The 21,780-nt window shown below is 39.3% G+C and overlaps 2 protein-coding genes across 21 annotated transcripts in view; one reads left to right on the top strand and one right to left on the bottom strand.

Annotated features, from left to right (window-relative positions):
• KIAA0586 (KIAA0586 ortholog) overlaps positions 1-7,897 on the bottom strand; it is a 126,030-nt gene extending 118,133 nt beyond the window's left edge. For all 14 annotated transcript variants that reach the window (XR_010123727.1, XR_010123728.1, XR_010123729.1 and 11 more), the window contains exons 1-4: positions 7,105-7,897; positions 6,137-6,207; positions 4,846-4,915; positions 3,102-3,171 (exon numbers count right to left, since the gene is read on the bottom strand). Coding sequence is in view for 11 of the 14 variants with exons in the window: in XM_063651653.1 (XP_063507723.1) it covers positions 3,102-3,171; positions 4,846-4,915; positions 6,137-6,207; positions 7,105-7,303 (410 nt within the window). In the remaining 3 variants the exon portion in view is untranslated. The remainder of the gene's footprint in view (positions 1-3,101; positions 3,172-4,845; positions 4,916-6,136; positions 6,208-7,104) is intronic.
• A 162-nt stretch (positions 7,898-8,059) lies between these two features.
• Positions 8,060-21,780, top strand: part of TIMM9 (translocase of inner mitochondrial membrane 9) — a 20,308-nt gene continuing 6,587 nt past the window's right edge. Inside the window, exons 1-3 of one of the 7 annotated variants that reach the window (XM_054448135.2) lie at positions 8,353-8,542; positions 11,594-11,681; positions 19,582-19,697. The gene's annotated coding sequence lies outside the window, so the exon portion shown is untranslated. Of the gene's footprint in view, positions 8,154-8,259; positions 8,543-10,833; positions 11,090-11,593; positions 11,682-12,173; positions 12,293-16,351; positions 16,429-19,581; positions 19,698-21,780 lie in introns of those variants that run through there. The other 6 variants (XM_063651651.1, XM_054448132.2, XM_054448129.2 and 3 more) reach the window with 6 other exon arrangements.

Raw genomic sequence — 21,780 nt, 5'->3', positions numbered from 1 at the left:
TTCAAATAGCTAAAAGGAGGATATTGAAGGTTCCTAACACAAAGAAATGATAAATGTTTCAGATGATGGATATGCTAATTACCATGATCTGGTCACTATACATTATAAGTACAACACTATGTACCCTACAAATATGTACAATTATTTGTCAATTTAAAAAATAAAAAAATTAAGAAGATATCGGCATAAAATGTCATTAAATGTGACTGTAGTGCTTGTCACATATATTTTCTTATTTGATCAAATGATATAAATATATTAATAGATCATGAATTATTATAGTAGCGCAATGGTTAAGAGCACTGTCTCTGGAGAGAGACTGCCTGGGTGACTTAAACCCTTCTATTCCTTAAGCTTGAAACATTATTAGACATGCTAGGCTTTTGTAAAGATCAAGTAGTATGTAAGAAGTGCAGCCAGGTATGTTGGCTCATGCCTGTAATTCAAGCACTTTCAAAGACTGAGGCGGGAGGACTTCTTGTGCCCAGGAGTTTGACCAGCCTGGGCAATATAGTGAGACCCTATATCTACAAAAAGTAAAAAAGTTAGCTGGATGTGGTGGCACATGCCTGTAGTCCCAGCTACTCTGGGGTGGGGTTAGGGGGACCTCAGGTCGTAGGATTACTTGAGCCTGGGAGGTCAAGGCTGCAGTGAGCCGTGAACCTACCCATGAACTTCAGCCTGGGTAACAGACCGAGATCCTGTCTCAGCAAAATAAAAAACAAAAAGTAAAACAAAAATAAAGAAGTGCAGAGGACAGTGGCTGGTGCATAAGTGTTACATCAGAATTTGCTATTACCGTTTTTAAAACATTGCTGCATTCCAATCATTGTGTATTAATCTTTTAACATATAAGATATAATTTACTCACAACTTATTTATAATAATAATATATCAATACAATTGTATCTTTTTCTGTAACTATTAGAATAGTATTAGATTTAATTATTTTATTTCAAGAACTAGGTTTGTTTAAATTACAATAGCATGATGAAAATATCTCTGATGAAACTAATTGTTAGGTGTTGATACTTGGGCTAGGTTAGCATCATAAAATGACATGAGGGGCATTCTTTGCTTTTCATTGCTCTGGAGCAGAATATATAGCATAATCATAATCTGTTTCTTAAAATTTTTCAAGAACTCAAACAAAATCATGACTGCTTTTGGAGATTGCTCTTTGAAGGCTTTTTTTCATTTATTTCCCAGTAACTGGCCTATTAAGATCTTCTTGGTTATATGGTTATTTTTGGTGAGTTATTTCTTTCATCTAGATTTCTTAATTTGTAGCATTCAAGTACACAGTATTCTTAATACCTTCTAAGTCTATCATCATGTCCTCTTTTTACTTCTAACATGCATTCTCTCACCAGTTTTCTGACTTAGACTTGTCCAAGATTTGCTTATTACACTGACATACTTCTATAACTAGTTGAAAACATTCTACTGTGTTTATGTTTTCTTTTATCTGGTATACTTGATTTCTTCTGCTTTCCCTGCTTTTTTTCCTATCATTCAGCATCTGTCTGTCTGTCTGTCTCCCTATTTTTCTGATGAGACGGGGTCTCATTCTGTCACCCAGGCTGGAGTGCAGTGGCATGAACATGGCTCATAGCAGCCTCAAACTCCTAGGCCCGAGTGATCCTTCCACCTCAGCCTCCCAAGTACCTGAGACTACAGGCACACACCACCATATCCGGCTAATTTTTAAAAACTCACTATATTGCCCAGACTTGTCTCAAACTCTTGGGCTCAAGTGATCCTCCTGTCTTGGACTCCCAAAGTGCTAGGACTACAGGCATGAGCCACCATGCCCAGCTTCCTTCAGCTTTTATAAGAAATTATTTTCCTGTTAAATTTCTAAAACTGTTTAGACTCTTTGTCCTCAAATTTCCATATGCTGTAATTTGATACAAAAAGGTGGTGTATTAACAGATCAATCCTAATTTCACAATAAGAGACATAATCAGATATCTATGTATCCCGATGTATTACACAGGAAGTATATAGTATCACCTATCAAGCATTCTTGCCACTTGACAGAAATTCAAGGTTGAAAGAAACATGTTAAAGACAACAAACGGATACATTCAGCAAAATCCAGAAGGTAGAAAATTTCTTAAGACAAACAAATTATAAGAAAAACAAAATAAGGGTAAATCTGTAGATTAAAACAAACTGAAGGCTGATCATGGTGGCTCACACCCGTAATCCCAGCACTTTGGGAGACCGAGGTGGGCGGATCACCTGAGGTCAGGAGTTTGAGACCAGCCTAACCAACATGGTGAAACCTCATCTCTACTAAAAATACAAATAATAGCCAGGCATGGTAGTGCATGCCTGTAATCCCAGCTACTCAGGAGGCTGAGGCAGAATTGTTTGAACCCAGGAGGTGGAGGTTGCAGTCCAGCCTAGGCAACAGAGCGAGATCCTGTCTTAAAAAAAACAAAAACAAAAACAAACTTAAGAGACATATCATTCAAATGTAAAGTGTGGCTCTTCCTTAGATTCTAATGCAAAATTAAATTAACCACAGGGCGCAGTGGCTCACGCCTGTAACCCCAGCACTTTGCGGGGCCGAAGCAGGTAGATCACCTGAGGCCAGGAGTTCAAGACCAACCTGGCCAACATAGTGAAACCCCATCTCTACAAATATACAAAAATTAGCTGGGCATGATGGCAGGTGCCTGTAATCTCAGCTACTTGGAAGGCTGAGGCAGGAGACTGCTTGAACCTGGGAGGCAGAGGTTGCAGTGAGCCGAGATTGTGCCACTGCACTCCAGCCTGGGCGATGCGAGACTCCATCTCTAAATAAATAAATAAATAAAAGAAAAGAAAATGGGGAGTCTATAAAATTGGGATAGTAATGAAATCTATTTTATAGGTGTGTTAAATGAGTTAATACTACAGCCCTTCCATAATAACTGCTAACTGCTACTGAGTATTTTATATGTGTCTAGCAAGATGAGAAATGCTTTATACATATCACACAATATATATTTCACATAGTGAAAAGAAGGTTTTTCATATGTCCAAAGTACAAATGAAGCTGATTTTAAACATAAGAAATGGTCCAATTATTTTCTGTAAATGAAACTTACTTTTGCTTTAAAACTGTTCTTAGAGCATCTTTCTGTCCCATTGTATACTGAGAAATGAAGATGTCATTTGCTGCAAAATCAGACACAAAAATATATATTAAATTCCTGAATATTTATTAAACTTTAATAAGCTACTAAAAAAATCTTTTTTAACTAAAAGAATGTTTAGGAACTCAGCCATAGCATTCCACAATCGAAAAGGACAAGGAACAAATTAAGTGATTAAGCAATAATATAATCCTCATAATCCCAAACCCACAGCCAACATCATATTGAACGGGCAAAAGTTGAACACATTCCCCCTAAGAACTAGAACAAGACAAGGATGCCCACTCTCACCACTCTTCTCAACACAGTAGTGGAAGTCCCAGCCAGAGCAATCAGACAGAGAAAGAAAGAAAAGTCATCCAAAAAGTAAAAGAGGAAGTCCAATTATCTCTGTTCACTGATGACATGGTCCTATACCTAGAAAACCCTGAAGATTTCTCCAAAATGCCCCTAGATCTGATAAATGACTTAAGTAAAGTTTCAGGATACAAAATCAATATACAAAAATCAGTAGCGTTTCTATACACTAATAACGTTCAAGCTGAGAATGAAATCAAGAACTCAATGCCATTTACAATAGCGGCACACAAAAAATAAAATTCCTAGGAATACATTAATCAAGAAGGCGAAAGATCTCTACAAGGAGAACTACAAAACACTGATGAAAAAAATCACTGATGACACAAATAAGTGGAAAACATTCCATGCTCATGGATTAGAAAAATCAATATCGTTAAAATGACCATACTGCCCAAAGCCACCTACAGATTCAATGCAATTCCTATTGAATTACCAACATCATTTTTCACAGAATTAAAAAAAACTATTTTAAAATTCATATGGAGCCAGACACGGTGGCTCACGCCTGTAATCTCAGCACTTTAGGAGGCTGAGGTAGGCAGATCACTTGAGGTCAGGAGTTTGAGACCAGTCTGATCAAGATGGTGAAACCCCGTCTCTACAAAAAAAAAAATAGAAAAATTAGCTGGGTGTGGTGGTGTGCACCTGTAATCCCAGCTACTCAGGAGGCTGAGGCAGGAGAACTGCTTGAACCCGGGAGCCGGAGGTTGCAGTGAGCCAAGATCACGCCACTGCACCCCAGCCTGGAGAACAGAGGGAGACTCCGTCTCAAAAAAAAAAAATCTATAAACATATCTAATACTAAACCTCTGCAATAGGTTGGTAATAACAAGATAACCTTCACCATTGCAAACCTTATTCTGGATTTTATAGCTTCTAGTAATAGCTTAATTTGGGAAGAAAAACTAATTTAAAATGAAAATAATAAAAACTATAAGACTATGTAATAAACGTTTAAAAATAAATTCTACCCTTAAGAAGAAAATTCTGACACATACTACAACATGGATGAACCTTTAAAACATTATGCTAAGTGAAATAAGCCTGTCACAAAAGGTCAAATACTATATGATTCTACTTATATAATGTACCTAGGGTAGTCAAATTCATAGAGACAAGAAGTAGGATGCCCAGGGCTGAGGGGACGAAAAATGAGCAGTTAATGTTTAATGGGTAGAGTCGGGAGAGATGACAAAGCTCTGGATATGAAAGGTGATGATGATTGTACAACAATGTGAATGTACTTACTGTCACAGAACTGTACATTTTAAAGTGGTAAACTTTATGTTATGTATATGTTGTCACAATAAAAAAAAAATCAATATTATTCTTTTACCTTTTTGTTTGTTGTTCTCTTCTATTTTATCCAAAGGCAACACTTGCACTGCAACGTCTTTAGAAAAATCCTTTGGGATATGAAAGGAAGAAATAGGCTAAATAAACTTCATGATTTATTATTTATCAAGAACCACTTACTAGCTATGTGACTACTGTGTTCTGGGAGGGCAGGACTGTGTATTTCATATTCTTCATTTCCATCACCACGCAATGCTGATGTATCTTAAAGCTACTCAAAGATTTGTTGAATGAGTGAGTAATACACTATCAGACAAGTGAATGAATGAGTAAATGAACCAGCAAGCAAATGTAGCACTGAGATTCAGACTCAAACCAGTTTGCCACTTGTAGCAGAGCAAGTCATTTAACATCTCAGTTGCTTCAGTGAAATGTGAAAATCTGACTCATTGTGAGTCAAACGGAATAGATAAGGATGGCACAACATCACAAAGATCACCCATTTATTCTCAATTATACAATAACAGTGTATCCATACATTTGAGAAATTTAGATATCATTAAATAAGGCCTGCCTAAAAAAAAAAAAAGACAAAACAACAACAACAAAAAAACACTCCAAAGTCTAGGCATTTACTTAGGGATCAAGTACAGCACATAATTATACATTTTATTGTGAGCTTTTGACAAAATTGTCATATAGTCTCAATTGAATTATCAGTTTGCCAGCTTCAATTTTCAAAATAGCATATTGTGAAACTCTCATTATACAGACTTATTAAACTGACAATACATAGGTCAACACTATGATCAGCCGTCAAAGTCTGATTAGATCTCATAACCAAAACATTGTATTTATCAAATACTTTTGGCATTATAAAGTTAAGATGATAACTTCAAGTTATTCTTAAAGAACCTCCCTTCTAAGAAAACCAAAACCATTCTCACAAGTGTTAGAATGACATGCAAGCACACCTCACATTAAAGAAAAATTGTACTGTTAGTTGTTCCTTTTCTTTTACCTAAGAATATGTTAAGTCTCTGGGCAAGAACACCTTTTCCCTGAATAGTAAGAGAGTTTCTTTTCAGTTATCATATCTCTTTCAGCGGCCATTATCTTACTAATGGGTATTTTTGATTCTAGGGAAGGCCTTTTGTTTAATGTCTCTAACACCATTCAAAGTCACAATTGTAGTATATAAAACATTTGTTTTGGTAAGTGATATTTAAATAAAAACAAGGCATGCTGCTAATCAAACATAATTTAAGAATGCATTATTTGACAATACTGAAAATTTTAATGTGAGCATAATTAAGAATCCTTTTGCTTACACTTTCTGACACCATGGGATTTTCTAATAGAGGCTGGTGACAATTTCTAGCAGAAGTTAAGTCTGATGAACCTAGCAAAACAAAGGAATAGATTTTAGTGATTTTAAAATCAGATCCTTAGCTTTAGAAACTGTATAGGCATGATTCAAGATCTATAAACTCCATATAATGCAAAAGTTGGAAAGACAATTTACATGCAAAAAAAGTTAAGAAAATGTATTTAAACATATCTGAATGAAGGCTTTTATAGTTGATATTTGGGAAAATAAGGTTCGGTACTGACAATAAAGTGAGATAAGCATGAAACATTTTAAAATATAACCATACACGATTGGATGTGGACAAACTATGGGTAGAAATATGTATACGACGTAAAGGTCTAATTTAACAGCAGGACTATTTGAGTGTCACCGCTGTATCCCCCAAAGAGCAGCATTATAAAAGCATTTTGCTGTTTTTGCTCACATATTCATTAATTTAATCCTCACAATTAGCAGCGAAGTGGGTAAAGCATATGTTATCCTTATTTTCACTGAGCTCTAGACAGATTAAGTGAATTGGAATATAGAAGCCATCAACTGGCAGAACTCCCTCTTTTCCCACTATGAACAGAAAGTAGTGCATTAGGTAAAAAGCACTACTTGGGGGAAAACTATAAAAAACACTACGCGGGGGAAAATAAAGCACATTATACAAGTTAAGTGTATCCACCATAGATATAAACAAAAACAATATGCAAAAGTCAATGCCAAAAAAAAAAAAAAAGCACAACAGGAGACGTTAAAGTTTCATTCATTCCATCTATTCAAACATTTTATAGGCTTCCTGGCCATTTTCCCGGGAAACAGGGTCAGTTTTCAAACATCTGTACAAACTAGACTTATATCTTACGTTTGGGAATTTAAACAAATAAGGACTAAAGATTTACTAAACTAAAACTGATTGAAAAACTACATGGAATCACATACCACGTGATGTTCCATTCAAGCTAGTCCCCGTTCCAACAGGAAGACGTTTATTTGCAGACAATGCCGGAGGAACACAGGGCAACTCATCTTTCAGCAAAACCAAATGATCTCCATGATTTTGAGAAACTACCTCACGAAGTCTCTTCGCTGGCATCTTAATCCTTTTTTTCTTCTCCAAGCTGACCTCAGAGCCTTTCATATTGTTGGTCACAAAACAAGTCCCACACTTATGGAAGGAAAAACTTTCTCTGTGTCCTTAAGACTTCAGAACAAAATTTTCACCTCTTTGCAAAGAACTGTTTTTAAAATGTCGAACATCCACAAAGCTGAAAATCTAAATTCTGATATTGAATCCAGGATTAGAGCTGACTATAAAATCATATTTACCCGTTAATCCCACTCAGTCTATTAATACACCACGCCAAAATGTGAAAGTGGGGATGACAAGAGAATGGCCACAGGAGCAACAATAACCATAACAGTGCACTCCCCAACCCCAGAGCTGGTAGGGCAAAACCAAACACATGTAGAGGCGGGCTTAAAATTTGTTGAGATGAGGCAGTCAAGCAGATAAAACCGAAATGCTATTTTTTAAATAATGACCCACATAAGAAGCGTAATAGCTTTCTTCAGCCACAGAGTCTTACACACCCCTCCAGATGCAATCGGCGGAAACATAAATTCACCCCTACGTGTCTCCAGAACGCCCGAGACCCGCGCCGTCTCGGGTGTAATCTGACAACAGCGTCAGTTGCCCGCGGGTCAACACCCAGTTCCCTTCAAACCCGCCCTCGAGACACAACACGCATGCGCGCCAACAAACTCACCCAAAACATCCAACCAGAAAGCTAAGCGCTCTCTGGTGCTCTTCCATTCCTCTCCGGGTGGAAACACACTCCGGACATTACGGGGGTGTATTTATTTATTTATTTATTTATTTATTTATTTATTTATTTATTTAAGGTAGCACATTGCCGCACAAGACCGCTCTACAGTCTCATCCAACACTTGAAGAGCTCCCGACTTATAATACTACTTGTGTTTACCAGGTACTGTTTACACTGTTTCGCTTCCGAAGACCGTTAGGGACGCGGGATTAGGTAAATTAGGCTTCCAAAAAGTTTCGACAGATTCGGGACATTATTGGAGAGGAAGTCCGGAATAGAAAGCGTCGTCTAAGCAGACAATAACAGAGGTTAATCCTTAGGAGATTTTAGAATTCGCTGATGGTACCTGCTTTTTCTTCTCGATTTCCTCGCGTTATAACGAATCGGCGTCTAAGGGTTTAAGTGTCACTTGACATCACTGCTCCCACGTGTTCTTTCCCATCTGGCGGCCGCGGCTCCTGTCCTGACCCTGACTCTCCCTCCCGAGGCTCAGCCGTCCCCCAACACCCCCCAGCCTTGTACTGATGTTGGATGCGAGAGCCTGTGCTTAAGTATGGTGTCTGTTCTCTGCCGTGAGAATCCGGGGTTCCCGGACGGGGGGTGGCAGGCTACGCTCCAGGAAAGTGGCGGGGTCTCCCGAGGAGGCCGCCGCACGTACTTGGGGCAGTGGGGGGTGCGAAGCGGGATAGCGCTTCGCCGGGTCGGGTGCAGACCTTCCTGGGGATGATGTCACCTGGGCGAGGGTAGGAACTTTAGGCCCTGAGCCACCCCCAACCCGGATCTGGGGAGTCGGGGGTCTTGTTTTGGGACATTGAATTAGACTATAAGGTATTTACGCTGTGACCTTGAGCTGCCCGGCGGAAGATCCTCCTTTAAATGAAAGTCGTCTTTAGACATAATACCAGGTCTGACACCCCTTTCCTGATCTGCTCATTTCCCAGGATGCGCTACTTAGAGCTTTCTCTTTACGCCTTACTGGAGGCTTTAGAATAATCAAAGCAGAAAATGTAATCCGATCTAAAAGCTAAATAACTAATTTTATTTCTTTTACATCTCGGCAGTCTACTTTCATAGAAGTCTAGACTTAAAATGGACTTTAAAGTCCGAGCGCGGTGGCTCACGCCTGTAATCCCAGCACTTTGGGAGGCCAAGGCGGGCGGATCACGAGATCAGGAGTTCGAGACCAGCCTGGCCAGCAAGGTGAAACCCCGTCTCTACTGAAAATACAAAAAATTAACTGGGCATGGTGGCACGCGCCTGTAGTGCCAGCTACTCAGGAGGCTGAGGCAAGAGAATTGCTTGAACCCGGCAGGTGGAGGTTGCAGTGAGCCGAGATTGCGCCATTGCGCTCCAGCCTGAGTGACAGATGAAGACTCTGTCTAAAAAAAAAAAAAAAGACTTTAAGGGCTCGGCGTTAAAGACCCTTTTAATTATTATTTTTTTGCAACTTGCTGAGTTTCTCTAATGAGTTTTGTGTTTGTTTGTTTTTTTTTTTTGAAACAAAGTCTCGCTCTGTCGCACAGGCTGGAGTGCACTGGCACGATCTTGGCTCACTGCAACCTCCGCCTCCCAGGTTTAAGCGATTCTTCTGCTGCCTCAGGCCTCCTGAGTAGCTGGGATTACAGGCGCCCACCACCACGTCCAGCTAATGTTTTTGTATTTTTATTAGAGACGGGGTTTCACCATGTTAGCCAGGTTGGTCTTGAACTCCTGACTTGATCCACCCGCCTCGGCCTCCCAAAGTGCTAGTATTACAGGTGTGAGCCACCGCACGTGGCCATTATTATTTATTTTAGTTACATTTTCTCTTCGTAATTGGGCTCATAGGTGGTACCTGTTTGTTCACGATTTATTGTATATTATGAGTGTACTGAAAGAACTACAATGTCAGAGTTGCCAGAGACCTTGGAGATAGTTTAACTCTTACTTTCTGGGTGAAACTTACGTGAAAGAAACAGTGACCTAAGATCTGAGTGTAGGCACTCCGAATTATTAAAATGACCAATAACTTAATTTGGATCTTACAGCTCTTTGTCATTACTCTTTAGTTCCTTTTTCTTTTTTTTTTTTTTTCCCAGAGACAGGGCCTTGCTCTGTCATGATCATAGCTCCCTGCAGCCTTCAACTCCTGAGCTCAGGTAATCCTCCTGTCTCAGCCTCCTGAGTAGCTAGGACTACAAGCACGCTAATTTTTTACTTTTTTGTAGAAAGTAGGTCTTGCCTTATTGCCCAGGCTTATTTTCTTTTTTACTTTCTTTCTTTTTTTTTTTTTTTTTTTTGAGATGGATCTTTGCTCTGTCGCAAAGGCTGGAGTACAGTGGCATGATCTCAGCTCACTGCAACCTCTGCCTCCTGGGTTCAAGTGATTCTCCTGCCTCAGCCTCCCAAATAGCTGGGATTACAGGCACCCACCACTCTGCCCAGCTAATTTTTGTGTTAGTAAAGATGGGGTTTCACCATGTTGGCCATGTTGGCCAGGCTGATCTGGAACTCCTGACCGCACGTGATCTGCCCACCTCAGCCTCCCCAAAGTGCTGGGATTACAGGCATGAACCATTGCGCCTGGCCTTATTTTTTTACCCTAAATCAGCCCTCTCAACCCCTTTTCTTTATGACTGACACTTTTGAAGAGACCAGCCAGGTTGTCTTACAAATTGTTCCATGTTGTAGATTTTCCTAATTATTCCCTCATGATTGGAGCCATATCAAACTTTGGCCAGAATACCACATAGGTGATGCTGTCTTACTGTATCCCACCAAGAAACACCTAATGTTGGCACCCATGTTTGTGATGCTAGGTTTTATGACTTAGCTTATACGTTTTTTCTTTGAGACAGGGTCTCTTTCTGTCACCCAGGCAAGAAAGCAGTGGTGTGATCATGGCTCACTGCAGCCTCAAGCTCCTGGGCTCAAGTGATCCTCCTGCCTCAGCCTCCTGAGTAGCTGGGACTACAGGTGCACACCACCATGCCAGCTCATTTGTATTTTTTGTAGAGATGGGGTTTTGTCATGTTGCCCAGGCTGTTGTAGAACTTTTGGGCTCAAGCTATCCACCCACCTCAGCCTCCCAAAATGCTGGGATTGAGCCACTGCACCTGGTGAGTCACTTAGCTTATAACATATATTTGGCTATTTGGAAAATATTTTTAGATAGATGATATATGTCATAATAGCTTATAAGACACTTTATAGGTCTTAAGTAGGTCATTTTATAGGTGCAATGGGGAAAATACTGGATTTTGAAGTCCAGAGACCTTAGTTAGGCTCCAGCTGTCCAGTTACTATCTGTATAAGTGACCTCATGTAAGTTTCTTAAGATTTCTGAACCATCCCTCCCAGAATTAATAGGAAAATCATAAGGGAAGTGTAATGTATACTTATACCTGGATAAATAAGGACAGCATGACATTAAGTATTTTTTTTTTTAATAGTAACACATATGCCAAAGAATTGTAACCTCAGAATAGAGGAAACTAATTTCACTTACTGAAAAGGAAGAAACTTTAAAAAAATAAATGATTAGCCAATAGAAGTTTACATTTCATTGAAAAGACTATTAGAACTTGAAGGGGACTTAGTAATCATATTACCTCATTTTTCAGGTAAGAATCAGGCCTTACTGGAGACATTCAAGCAAAGGTTGGACAACTACTTTTCCAGAACAGAAAGGAAACTCATGCATCAGAAAAGGTTAGAGCTTGATGACTGATAAGATCTCCCTTTATTCTTAAGTTCCCTGGTTCTATGATATATTTTGTTTGCCACAAGAATAACAGCATCATTGTAATCATTCCCAAGATCTAAGCCAGTGATTCTAGAATTCGCTTATTTCTTCTCTCCCTCTCCAGGTTTCAGGGATATAATCAGAAGGTAACCCCTGATGGGTCTTTGCCGCAGCAACATAAATTTGCTGTAATATCTGGAAACTAGGATCAAATAAAAGAACAACCACATTACTGCTACCTGTTCTCACCATCAGGTGGTTTATGTGGCTGGTGGAATTTGTCAGTCTAAGCTTACTATTAAATAACTGCAAAGTGAATAGTGAAAGACTTACAAGACCTCAAATTAGCAAGTAACTCTGAAAATCATTTATTTACTCAGTCATCTCCAGTATTTTCTCTGAACCAGTTGCCTACAATTATGTATACCATAATCTTTTTTTTTTTTTTTTTTTTGGAGACAAAGTCTCGCTCTGTCACCCAGGCTGGAATGCAGTAGCACAATCTCAGCTCACTGCAGCCTCTGCCTCCCAGGTTCAAGCAATTCTGCCTCAGCCTCCCGAGTAGCTGCGATTATAGGTATGTGCCACCATGCTCGGCTAATTTTTGTATTTTTAGTAGAGACGGGGTTTCACCATGTTGGCCAGGCTGGTCTTGAACTCCTGACCTCAAACGGTCCACCTGCCTTGGCCTCCCAATGTGCTGGGATTACAGGTGTGAGCCACTGTGCCTGGCCTATACCGTAATCTTGATAGATACTGGTGACTACCAAGGATAGCTTTAGAGATTTAAGCAGACTTAAGAAAACTTCTGATTGTTAGCTCTTGAGTTCAACTGTACATCTGGAAAAAATATATAAAAAAAAAAAAATACGAAATTGGTCTGGGCGCGGTGGCTCACGCCTGCAATCCCAGCACTTTGGGAGGCTGAGGCGGGTGGATTACCTGAGGTCGGGAGTTCAAGTCCAACCTGGCCAACATGGTGAAACCCTGTCTATACTAAACAAAAATTAGCCAGGTGTGGTAGTGCATGCCTGTAATCCCAGCTACTCAGGGGGCTGAGGCACAAAATCACTTGAACCCAGGAGGCGGAAGATGTAGTGAGCTGAAATTGCACCACTGCACTCCAGCCTGGGTCTCAGAGTAAGATGCTGTCTCAAAAATAAATAAATAAATAAATAAATAAATCTCAAAAATAAGTAAATAAAATACACAATTGAGTGATTCTAAAGAAAATAAATCATAATGTTAACATAGTGGTCTGTGAACGGTAGAACTATTTATCTTTTGTTTTTCAAATTCTCAATAAATATATTACTTTTATAGTATGATAAACTATTTCACTGAAAAGAGGAAACATGCACTGTTTAAGTAACGTATATTAATACATTAATGAATAAAGAAGATTCATACCAACAGCACTTGGGGCATTCCTCATATATGTCTTTTCAGATTTTTCAGTAACAACCATCATTTGTCACCAAGAGATATATAATAAGGACAAGATGTGTGTAGAGGCAGCACAGGGTACCAGTATGATACTTAGAGAACATTTAAAGATTTCATACTTTTGACTGGGCACAGTGGCTCATGCCTGTAATCCCAGCACTTTGGGAGGCTGAGGCAGGAGGATCACCTGAGGTCAGGAGTTCAAGACCAGCCTCACCAACATGGAGAAACCCCCGTCTCTACTAAAAATACAAAATTAGTTGGGCGTGGTGGCGCATGCCTGTAATCCCAACTGCTTGGGAGGCTTAGGCAGGAGAATCGCTTGAACCTGGGAGGTGGAGATTGTGGTGAGCTGAGATGGTGCCATTGCACTCCAGCCTGGGCAACAAGAGCGAAAACTCTGTCTCAAAAAAAAAAAAAAAGATTTCATACTTTCTGTCTCTCTGACCTCTGGTTGATAAGTCAATAAATAAGAATTTTAACCCAAAGAAATACAAGGATGGAAATTTAAAAAAAAAAGAACAATAGATTTTGGCATTATAGGAGGGAAATCAGATCTGTGTTCTTTTTTGATGTGAACTGTAGAAAGTCCAGTTTGCTGGGTGTCCTCCTGAGGTGCAGTGAGTGTACTGTCCTAATTCGACAATTCAAAAGGCTCAGGTCTAGTAGATGACCTTTTGAACTTTCGGCTAGGAGCCTATTGGTAAACCAAGTTCCTTAATGTATATTTTATTACCCTTGTATTTTTTTTCAAGTTCTCACAAAACAGTGATTTCATTTAATACTTCTTTAGAAGTTGTTTTACCAGTTCTTAGATCTTTTCAGACTGTTTTCTGAGTGGGAATCCAGAAGAACTCTAGCTTGGAATGCTTGCTAACAGTATCTACCACCTGCATGTTGTTCTTTGGCAGGTACCAGAAAGTTATACAATAACATTTTTTTTCTTTATTATTAAACTTTTTATTTTGAGGTTAGTGTAGATTGAAATACACTTCCAACAATTAATACAAAGGTCCCCTGTGTCCTTTACCCAGTTTTCCACAATGGTAACATCTTACAAAACTGGAGTACAATGTCACATCCAGGATACTAATATTGATACAATCAAGATACAGAATATTTCTATTACAAAGGTCTTGTGTTGCCTTCTTATAGCAACACCTACTTTCTTCCTTCTTCCTACTCCTTCCCTCATCCATTCCTTAACCCTTAGCAACCATGTGTTCTTCATTTCTGTTAATCTGTTATTTCAAGAATGTTGTATAAGTGGAATTATACAGTATGTAACTTTTTAGGATTGGCTTTTTTCCTCAGCAGAATTCTCCAGGCTTTTGCAAGTATCAATACCTCATCCTTTTTATTGCTGAATAGTATTACAGGTATAGATGTACCAATTTGTTTAACCATTCACCCACTGAAGAACATTTGGGTTTTCAGTTTTTTATTATTAAGAATAGAGTTTCTATAAAGATTCACATATAGGATTTCCTGTGAACACAAGTTTTCATTTCTCTAGGACAGATGCCCAGGAATGCAATTGCAGGGTTATATGGGAGATGAATGTATAACTTCTTTAGAAACTGCCAAACTGTTTACATTCCCAACAGGAATATGTAAGTGATTCAGTTTTTCCATGTCCTCACTAGCATTTGGTATTGCCACTGTTTTTTTTTTGTTTTGTTTTGTTTTTATGTTAGCCATTCTGATAGGTATGTAGCTTGTTTTGTTTTGTTTTTTGTTTTTTGTTTTTTTTGAGATGGATTTTCGCTCTTGTCACCCACGTTGGAGTGCAGTGGCGTGATCCCGGCTCACTGCAACCTCCACCTCCTGGGTTCAAGCAATTCTCTTGCCTCAGCCTCCCGAGTAGCTGGGACCACAGGCATGCACCACCATGCCTGGCTAACCTGTATTTTTAGTAGAGATGGGGTTTCGCCACGTTGGCCAGGCTGGTCTCAAACTCCTGACCTCAGGTGATCCGCCCGCCTCAGCCTCCGAAAGTGCTGGGATTACAGGCGTGAGCCCCCCGCCCAGCAGCTTGTTTTGGTTTTAATTTGCATTTCCCTAATGGCTAATGATGTTGAACATCTTTTCATGTATTTATTAGCCATATGTATTTCCTTTTTGCTGAAATACCTTCTTATGGCTCTTGCTTGTTTTCTAATTGGATTGTTTGTGTTTTTACTGCTGGGGTTTGAGAGTTCTTTATATCTTCTGCTTATTAGTTCTTTGTCAGTTATGTAGTTTGCAGATATTTCCTCCTGGTCTGTAGCTTTTCATCCTCTCAGTGTTCTTTCATAAAGCAAAAGTTTTTAATTTTTTAATTTCATTTTTAATTTTCATGAAGTCTAATTTATTAATTTTTCCTCTTATAGATTGTGTTTTTGATGTGAAATATAAGAACTCTTTGCCTAGCCCTAAAGCCAGATTTTCTAATATTTTTCTAAAAGTTTTAGTAGTTGGCCAATCATGGTGGCTTATGCCTGTAATCCCAGCCCTGTGGGAGGTGGAGATGGAAGGGCTGCTTAAGCCCAGGAGTTGAGACCAGCCTGGGCAACATGGTGAGACCCTGTGTTTATTAAAAATAAATAAAAGTTTTAGTAGTTTTATATTTTACATTAAATTCCTGATCCTTTTTTTAGAGAGAGGGTCTGTCACCCAGGCTGGAGTGCAGTGGCACAATCTCGGCTCACTGCAGCCTCCGCCTCCTGGGCTCAATCTATCCTCCTACCTCAGCCTCTCGAGTAGCTGGGACTACAGTATGCGCCACCATGCCCAGCTAAAAGTTTTTTTGTGTGTGTATTTTTGGTAAAGACGGGGTTTGTCATGTTACCCAGGCTGGTCTCAAATTCCTGGCCTCAAACCATCCGCCAACCTTGGCCTCCCAAAGTGCTAGAATTACAGGCATGAGCCACCATGCCTGGCCCCCCGATGCATTTTGAGTTAATTTTTGTATTAGGTGAGAACTTCCCAAAAATCAGTTGGGCAGGGGTGTGTGTGTGTGTGTGTGTGTGTGTGTGTGTGTGTGTGTGTGTGTGTGTGTGTGTGTGTGTGTGTGTGTGTGTGTGTGTGTGTGTGTGTGTGTGTGTGTGTGTGTGTGTGTGTGTGTGTGTGTGTGTGTGTGTGTGTGTGTGTGTGTGTGTGTGTGTGTGTGTGTGTGTGTGTCAGGGTCTCACTTTGTTTTCCAGACTGGAGTGCAGTCGTGCAACCATGGCTTACTGCAGCCTCTACCTCCCAGGCTCAAATGATTCTCCTGCCTCAGACTCCCAGGTAACTGGGACTACAGGCATGTGACACCATGCCCAGCTAATTTTCTTAATTATTTGTACAGACAAGGTCTCGCTGTGTTGCCCAGGTTGTTCTTGAACTCCTGGGCTCAAGCAGTTCTCCCTTCTTGGCCTCCCAAAGTGCTGGGATTACAGGTGTGAGCCACCTCACCTGGCCAGTTGGGTTTTTTGGTGTGAATCTGTTATTGGATTCTTTGTTATGTTCCACTGACTATTTGTCTGTCCCTCCACCAGTGGCACACAGAATTGATTATTGTTGGCTATTCATGTCTTGAAATCAGGTAGACCAATTCCTCTCACTTCAATCTTCATTTTTCAAATTTGTTTTAGCTATTGTGGTCCCTTTGCTTTTTATATAAATTTTATATAAATTTCCATATAAATGTTTTCCATATAAATTTGTGTATATTTATAAGAAATCTTGTTAGGACCTTGATAGAAGTTGCAATAAGCCTGTATATCAGCCTTAAGAAAATTGGCATTCTTACTATATTGAGTCGTCTGATCTCTGAACACACAGTATGTCTCTGTGTGTTTAGGTCTTTGACTTCTTTCATCAGCATTTGGTAGTTTTCCACATACAAGTCCGTACATGTTTTGTTAGATTTGCCCCTAAATCTTTTTTTTGGTTTGAGTAATTGTAAATGATATTGTATTTTTACTTTCAGTATACATGTGTTCATTGATGGTATATAGAAATACAATTGATTTTTTAAATATGCTTATTGTGTATACTGGACACTGCTGAACTTATTAATTCTAGGAGTTTATTTGTAGAGTCTTTCGATTTTGCATGTTTATAATTATGTTACATGCAAACAGGAACAGTTTTATTTTCTTCTTTTACAATCTTTATGTCTGTTTCCTTTTCTTGCTTCACTGCACTGGGTAGAACTTTCAGCAATATGTTAGATAAGAGTGGTGAGAGTGGACATCTGTCCTTGCTCACAATCTTATGGGAAAGTATTATCTTTCCCCATTAAGTATAGTGTAGCCTGTAGGTTTTTTTGTACATGCTGTTTATCAAATTGATCTTCCTTTTTTTCTGAGATATTTTGCTATGAATGGGTATTGCATTTTTTCAAATACTTTTTCTGCATCAAATTTTATGATCATTTGGTTTTTCTTCTTCAGTCTATTAATATGTGGACTTAAACGGACTAATTTTCAAATATTAAACCATTCTTAATCCCTGGAATAAACCCTACTTGGTCAAGTTGTATAATTCTTTTTATATATTGCTGAATTATATTTGCTAATATTAATAGTAATAGACTTTTTTATATCTTTCATGAGGGATATTTTTATGGTTTTCTTTTTTGTACTGTCTTTGTCTGGTTTTAATATCAGGATAATACCAACTTCATAAAGAAGTTGTCAGGTTTATGTATGTAGAGTTGTTTGTAATATTCCTGTATCCTTTTGGTGTCTGCAAAACCTGTAGTAATGTACACCCCGTTTCATTCCTGATAGTATAATTTGTGTCTTCTCTCTTGCTAGTAGGTTTGTCAGTTTTATTAATCTTTTCAAAGAACCAGCTCTTTCTTTTTTTTCTCTTTTCATTTAAATTGATTTCTGCTCTTTATTTCCTTCACTGGGTTCATTTTGCTCTTCTTTTTTAGGTGCTTGAGGTAGGAGGAGCTTGGATTACTGATTTAAGACCTTCCTTCCCTCCCTCCTTCCCTAAGTCCCTCCCTCCCTCCCACGCTCCTTTCCCTCCCTCCCTCCCACGCTCCTTTCCCTCCCTCCCATGCTCGTTTCCCTCTCTCCCTCCCCTTTCTTCCTTCCTTACCTCCACTTCCTTTTTTTTTTTTTTTTAACAGGGTCTTGCTGTTTTACCTGGGCTGGAATGCAATGGCATGATCATAGCTCACTGCAGCCTCAAACTCCTTGGCTCAGGCAATCCTGCCTCAACCTCCAAGTAGCTGGGAGTATAGGAAATGCCACCATGCCCAGCTACTTTTCTAACTTTTCTCTTTTGTTTTCTTTCTTTTCTTTTCTGTCTCTCTGTCTCTTTCTCTTTTTTTTTTGGAGAGAGACGGTATGACTATGTTGCCCAGTGTATTAGTCCGTTTTCACACTGCTGGTAAAGACATACCCTAGACTGGGCAATTTACAAAAGAAAGAGGTTTAATGGACTTACAGTTCCACATGACTGGGGAGGCCTCACAATCATGGCTGAAGGCAAGGAGGAGCAAGTCACATCTTACATGGATGGCAGAAGGCAAAGAGAGAGCACTTGTGTAGGGGATCTCCTCTTGATAAAACCATCAGATCTTGGGAGACTTATTCACTGTCATGAGAACAGCATGGGAAAGACTTGCCCCCATGATTCAATTACCTCCCACCCTGTCCCTCCCACAAGTTCATCTTGAACTTGGGAATTCAAGATGAGATTTGTGTGGGGACATAGCCAAACCATATCACCCAGGCTGGTCTTGAACTCCAGAGCTCAAGGAATTCTCCCACCTCAGCCTCCCAAAGTGCTGAGATTACAGGCATGAGCCACCACACCTGGCCTTTTTCCTTTTCTAATGTATGCATTTAGTACTAAAACTTTTCCTCATGGCACTGATTTAGTTTATCACTGTGTAATGATGTCAGCATATTACCAGTTCAAGTGAAGTATAGAAACCTTAATTGTCTACATACATTTAGAACCACAATAGATGGTTTTATAATTTTTGCTTCAATCGACAAACATAATTTAGGAAACTCAAGAGAAGTGTATTGTACTTATTACTGTGTTTTCCTCCTTGATATTCCAGGACTACTACTTTTATCATTTTCTTTCTGTTTAGAAACTTGAGCCATTATTTTAGGTAGCTATGCTGGTAACACATTTTCTTAAGTTTTCCTACATTTGAGAATATCTTGATTTCTCCTTTATTCCTCAAGGTTGTTTTCACTAGATACAGGTTTCTGCATTGACAGTTCTTTTCTTTTAGCACTTGAAACATTTTGTGCCACTTCCTTCTGGCCTCCATAGTTTCTAAAGAAAAATCTGCTGTCATCCTAATAGTTTTACCCCTACAGGCAAGATATAGTTTTTCACTTCCTGCTTTCAATGGTTTTTTGTCTTTATTTTTTATGTTGTTTATTGTTATTTATTTATTTATTTATTTATTTGCTACAGAGTCTCACTGTCGCCCAGGCTGGAATGCACTGACACAATCTTGGCTCACTGCCACCTCTGCCTCCTGGGTTCAAGCAATTCTCGTGCCTCAGCCACCTGAGTAGCTGGGATTACAGGTGTGTGCCACCACGGCCGGCTGCTTTTTGTATTTTTTTTTTTAGTAGGAACAGGGTTTCACCATGTTGACCAGGCTGGTCATGAACTCCTGACCTCAATCGACCCACCTGCCTTGGCCTCCCAAAGTGCTAGGATTACAGACGTGAGGCACTGCGCTCAGCCTTGTCTTTAGTTTTCAGATGTTTGACTATTATGTGTCCATGCAGGTTTCATCAGGTTTATGCTGTTTGGGGTTTGTTCAGCTTGTTGAATCGGTAGGTTTATGTCTTTTGCCAGACTTGGGGAGTTTTCAGCCATTATTTCTTCCAGTAATTTTACTACCCTACCCTTTTCTTCCTCTCCTTCTTGGACTCTAATGAGACAAAATATTCGTTCTTTTATACTTCTACAAGTCCTTTGTACTCTGTTAATGTTTTTCATTCTGTTTTTCTCTGTAATTCAGATTGAAGAATTCTGTTTTCTGGCTTCCAATTCACTGATTCCTCTGTCCCCTCCATTCTCTATTGATTTTATTCATTGAGTTTATTTTTGTTATTGTATTTTTCACTTCTTAAACTTTCCATTTGGGTCTTGATATCTTCTATTTCTTTGCTGAGACCTTCTGTTTTTTCATTTGTTTCAAGTGTGTTCATAATTGCTCACTGAAGTATTTACAAGGTGCTGTTTAAAAATCTTTGTCAGGTAATCCTAACACATATTACTCAATGTTGAGCATCTGTTGATTGTCTTTTTTTAATTCAGTTTGAGATCTTCCTAGTTCTTGGTGTGATGAGTGATTTTTTTAATATACTGTAGCTTGGACATCTTGCATATCATGTTATGAGGCTCTAGATTTTATTTAATCATTTTATCTGGCTCCTTTTGACAGTGCTCCATGAGGGGAAGTGGTGGGAGGTACCACTTCATTACTGCCAGGTGGAAGTAGAAATTCATGTTCCTCGCTCTGACACTTGAAGGGAGGGGCAGGGAGTTTCTTGTTACTGCTAGGTGGAGTAGGCATTCTGGCTCCTCACCAGGCTTCCACTGATAACTCCTTGGCTGGGAAGGACTATAGTGCTTTGTTACTCTCCCCATGTGGCCTCCACTGACATTACAGGAGGGTATATGGCCTAATTGTCATGAGGCAGTAATGCAAGTCCTGAATGTCAAGTAGGCCTCCTTAGATACCACCCCAGAGTAGATGGCGATGGGTACCTCATTACTGCCAATTGGGGTGGAAGCCAGGCTCCCTGTGTGGTTTCCACTGACACTCACTGGGGACTGGGGAGGCTTTTCTGTGCATACGAAGGAAATGACTTTTTTTTAAATGTCAGTAGTTACTGTGATTTTTTTTTTTTTTTTTTTTTTTTTTTTTTTTTTTTTTTGAGACGGAGTCTCACTATGTGGCGCAGGCTGGAGTGCAGTGCTGCAATCTTGGCTCACTGCAACCTCCACCCAAGGGTTCAAGCAGTTCTCCTGCCTCAGCCTCCTGAGTAGCTGGGATTACAGGCATGAGCCACCATGCCCAGCTAATTTTTGTATTTTTAGTAGAGACAGGGTTTCACTATGCTGTCCAGGCTTGTCTCCAACTCTTGACCTCAGGTGATCCACCTGCCTCAGCCTCCCAAAGTGCTGGGATTACAAGTGTGAGCCACCGTGCCCAGCCTAGTTATTTTGATTTTATAGGATAAGAAAAAAGGAGGAGGGAAGAATAAATGCAAAAAGGAGGAAAGTATAGGTATGGTTGAGACTGGTGGAATGGAATTACTGTTGATTGTATGTGTTGATCAAAAGCAGAATGTTAATTTTTTTTTTGTGATGGTGGTATACACTTTGTCCTAAACTTGAATTTACTACTAGTTTCAACAAAGCTTCATAAAAATTAGTTTCAACAAAGCTTCATAAAAAATTTGTGTTTTTCAGAGATACTTTAATAATTGATAAGCTAATAAAGATTTGCACATCCAGTTTATCATTTTTGTCTTGGTTATCAGAAAACTCTTAACTAAATAAAATGTATAGCATTTATGTTAGTCTACAGTGTACATGATTCATGTTTTCCTTTTACATGCTCTTTAATTTCTGTTTTAAACAGCTTTATTT

The sequence above is a fragment of the Pongo pygmaeus genome, chromosome 15 (assembly GCF_028885625.2).
Source record: "Pongo pygmaeus isolate AG05252 chromosome 15, NHGRI_mPonPyg2-v2.0_pri, whole genome shotgun sequence".
Taxonomy (NCBI): Eukaryota; Metazoa; Chordata; class Mammalia; order Primates; family Hominidae; genus Pongo; species Pongo pygmaeus.
This window is presented reverse-complemented; position numbering and strand designations above follow the sequence as displayed.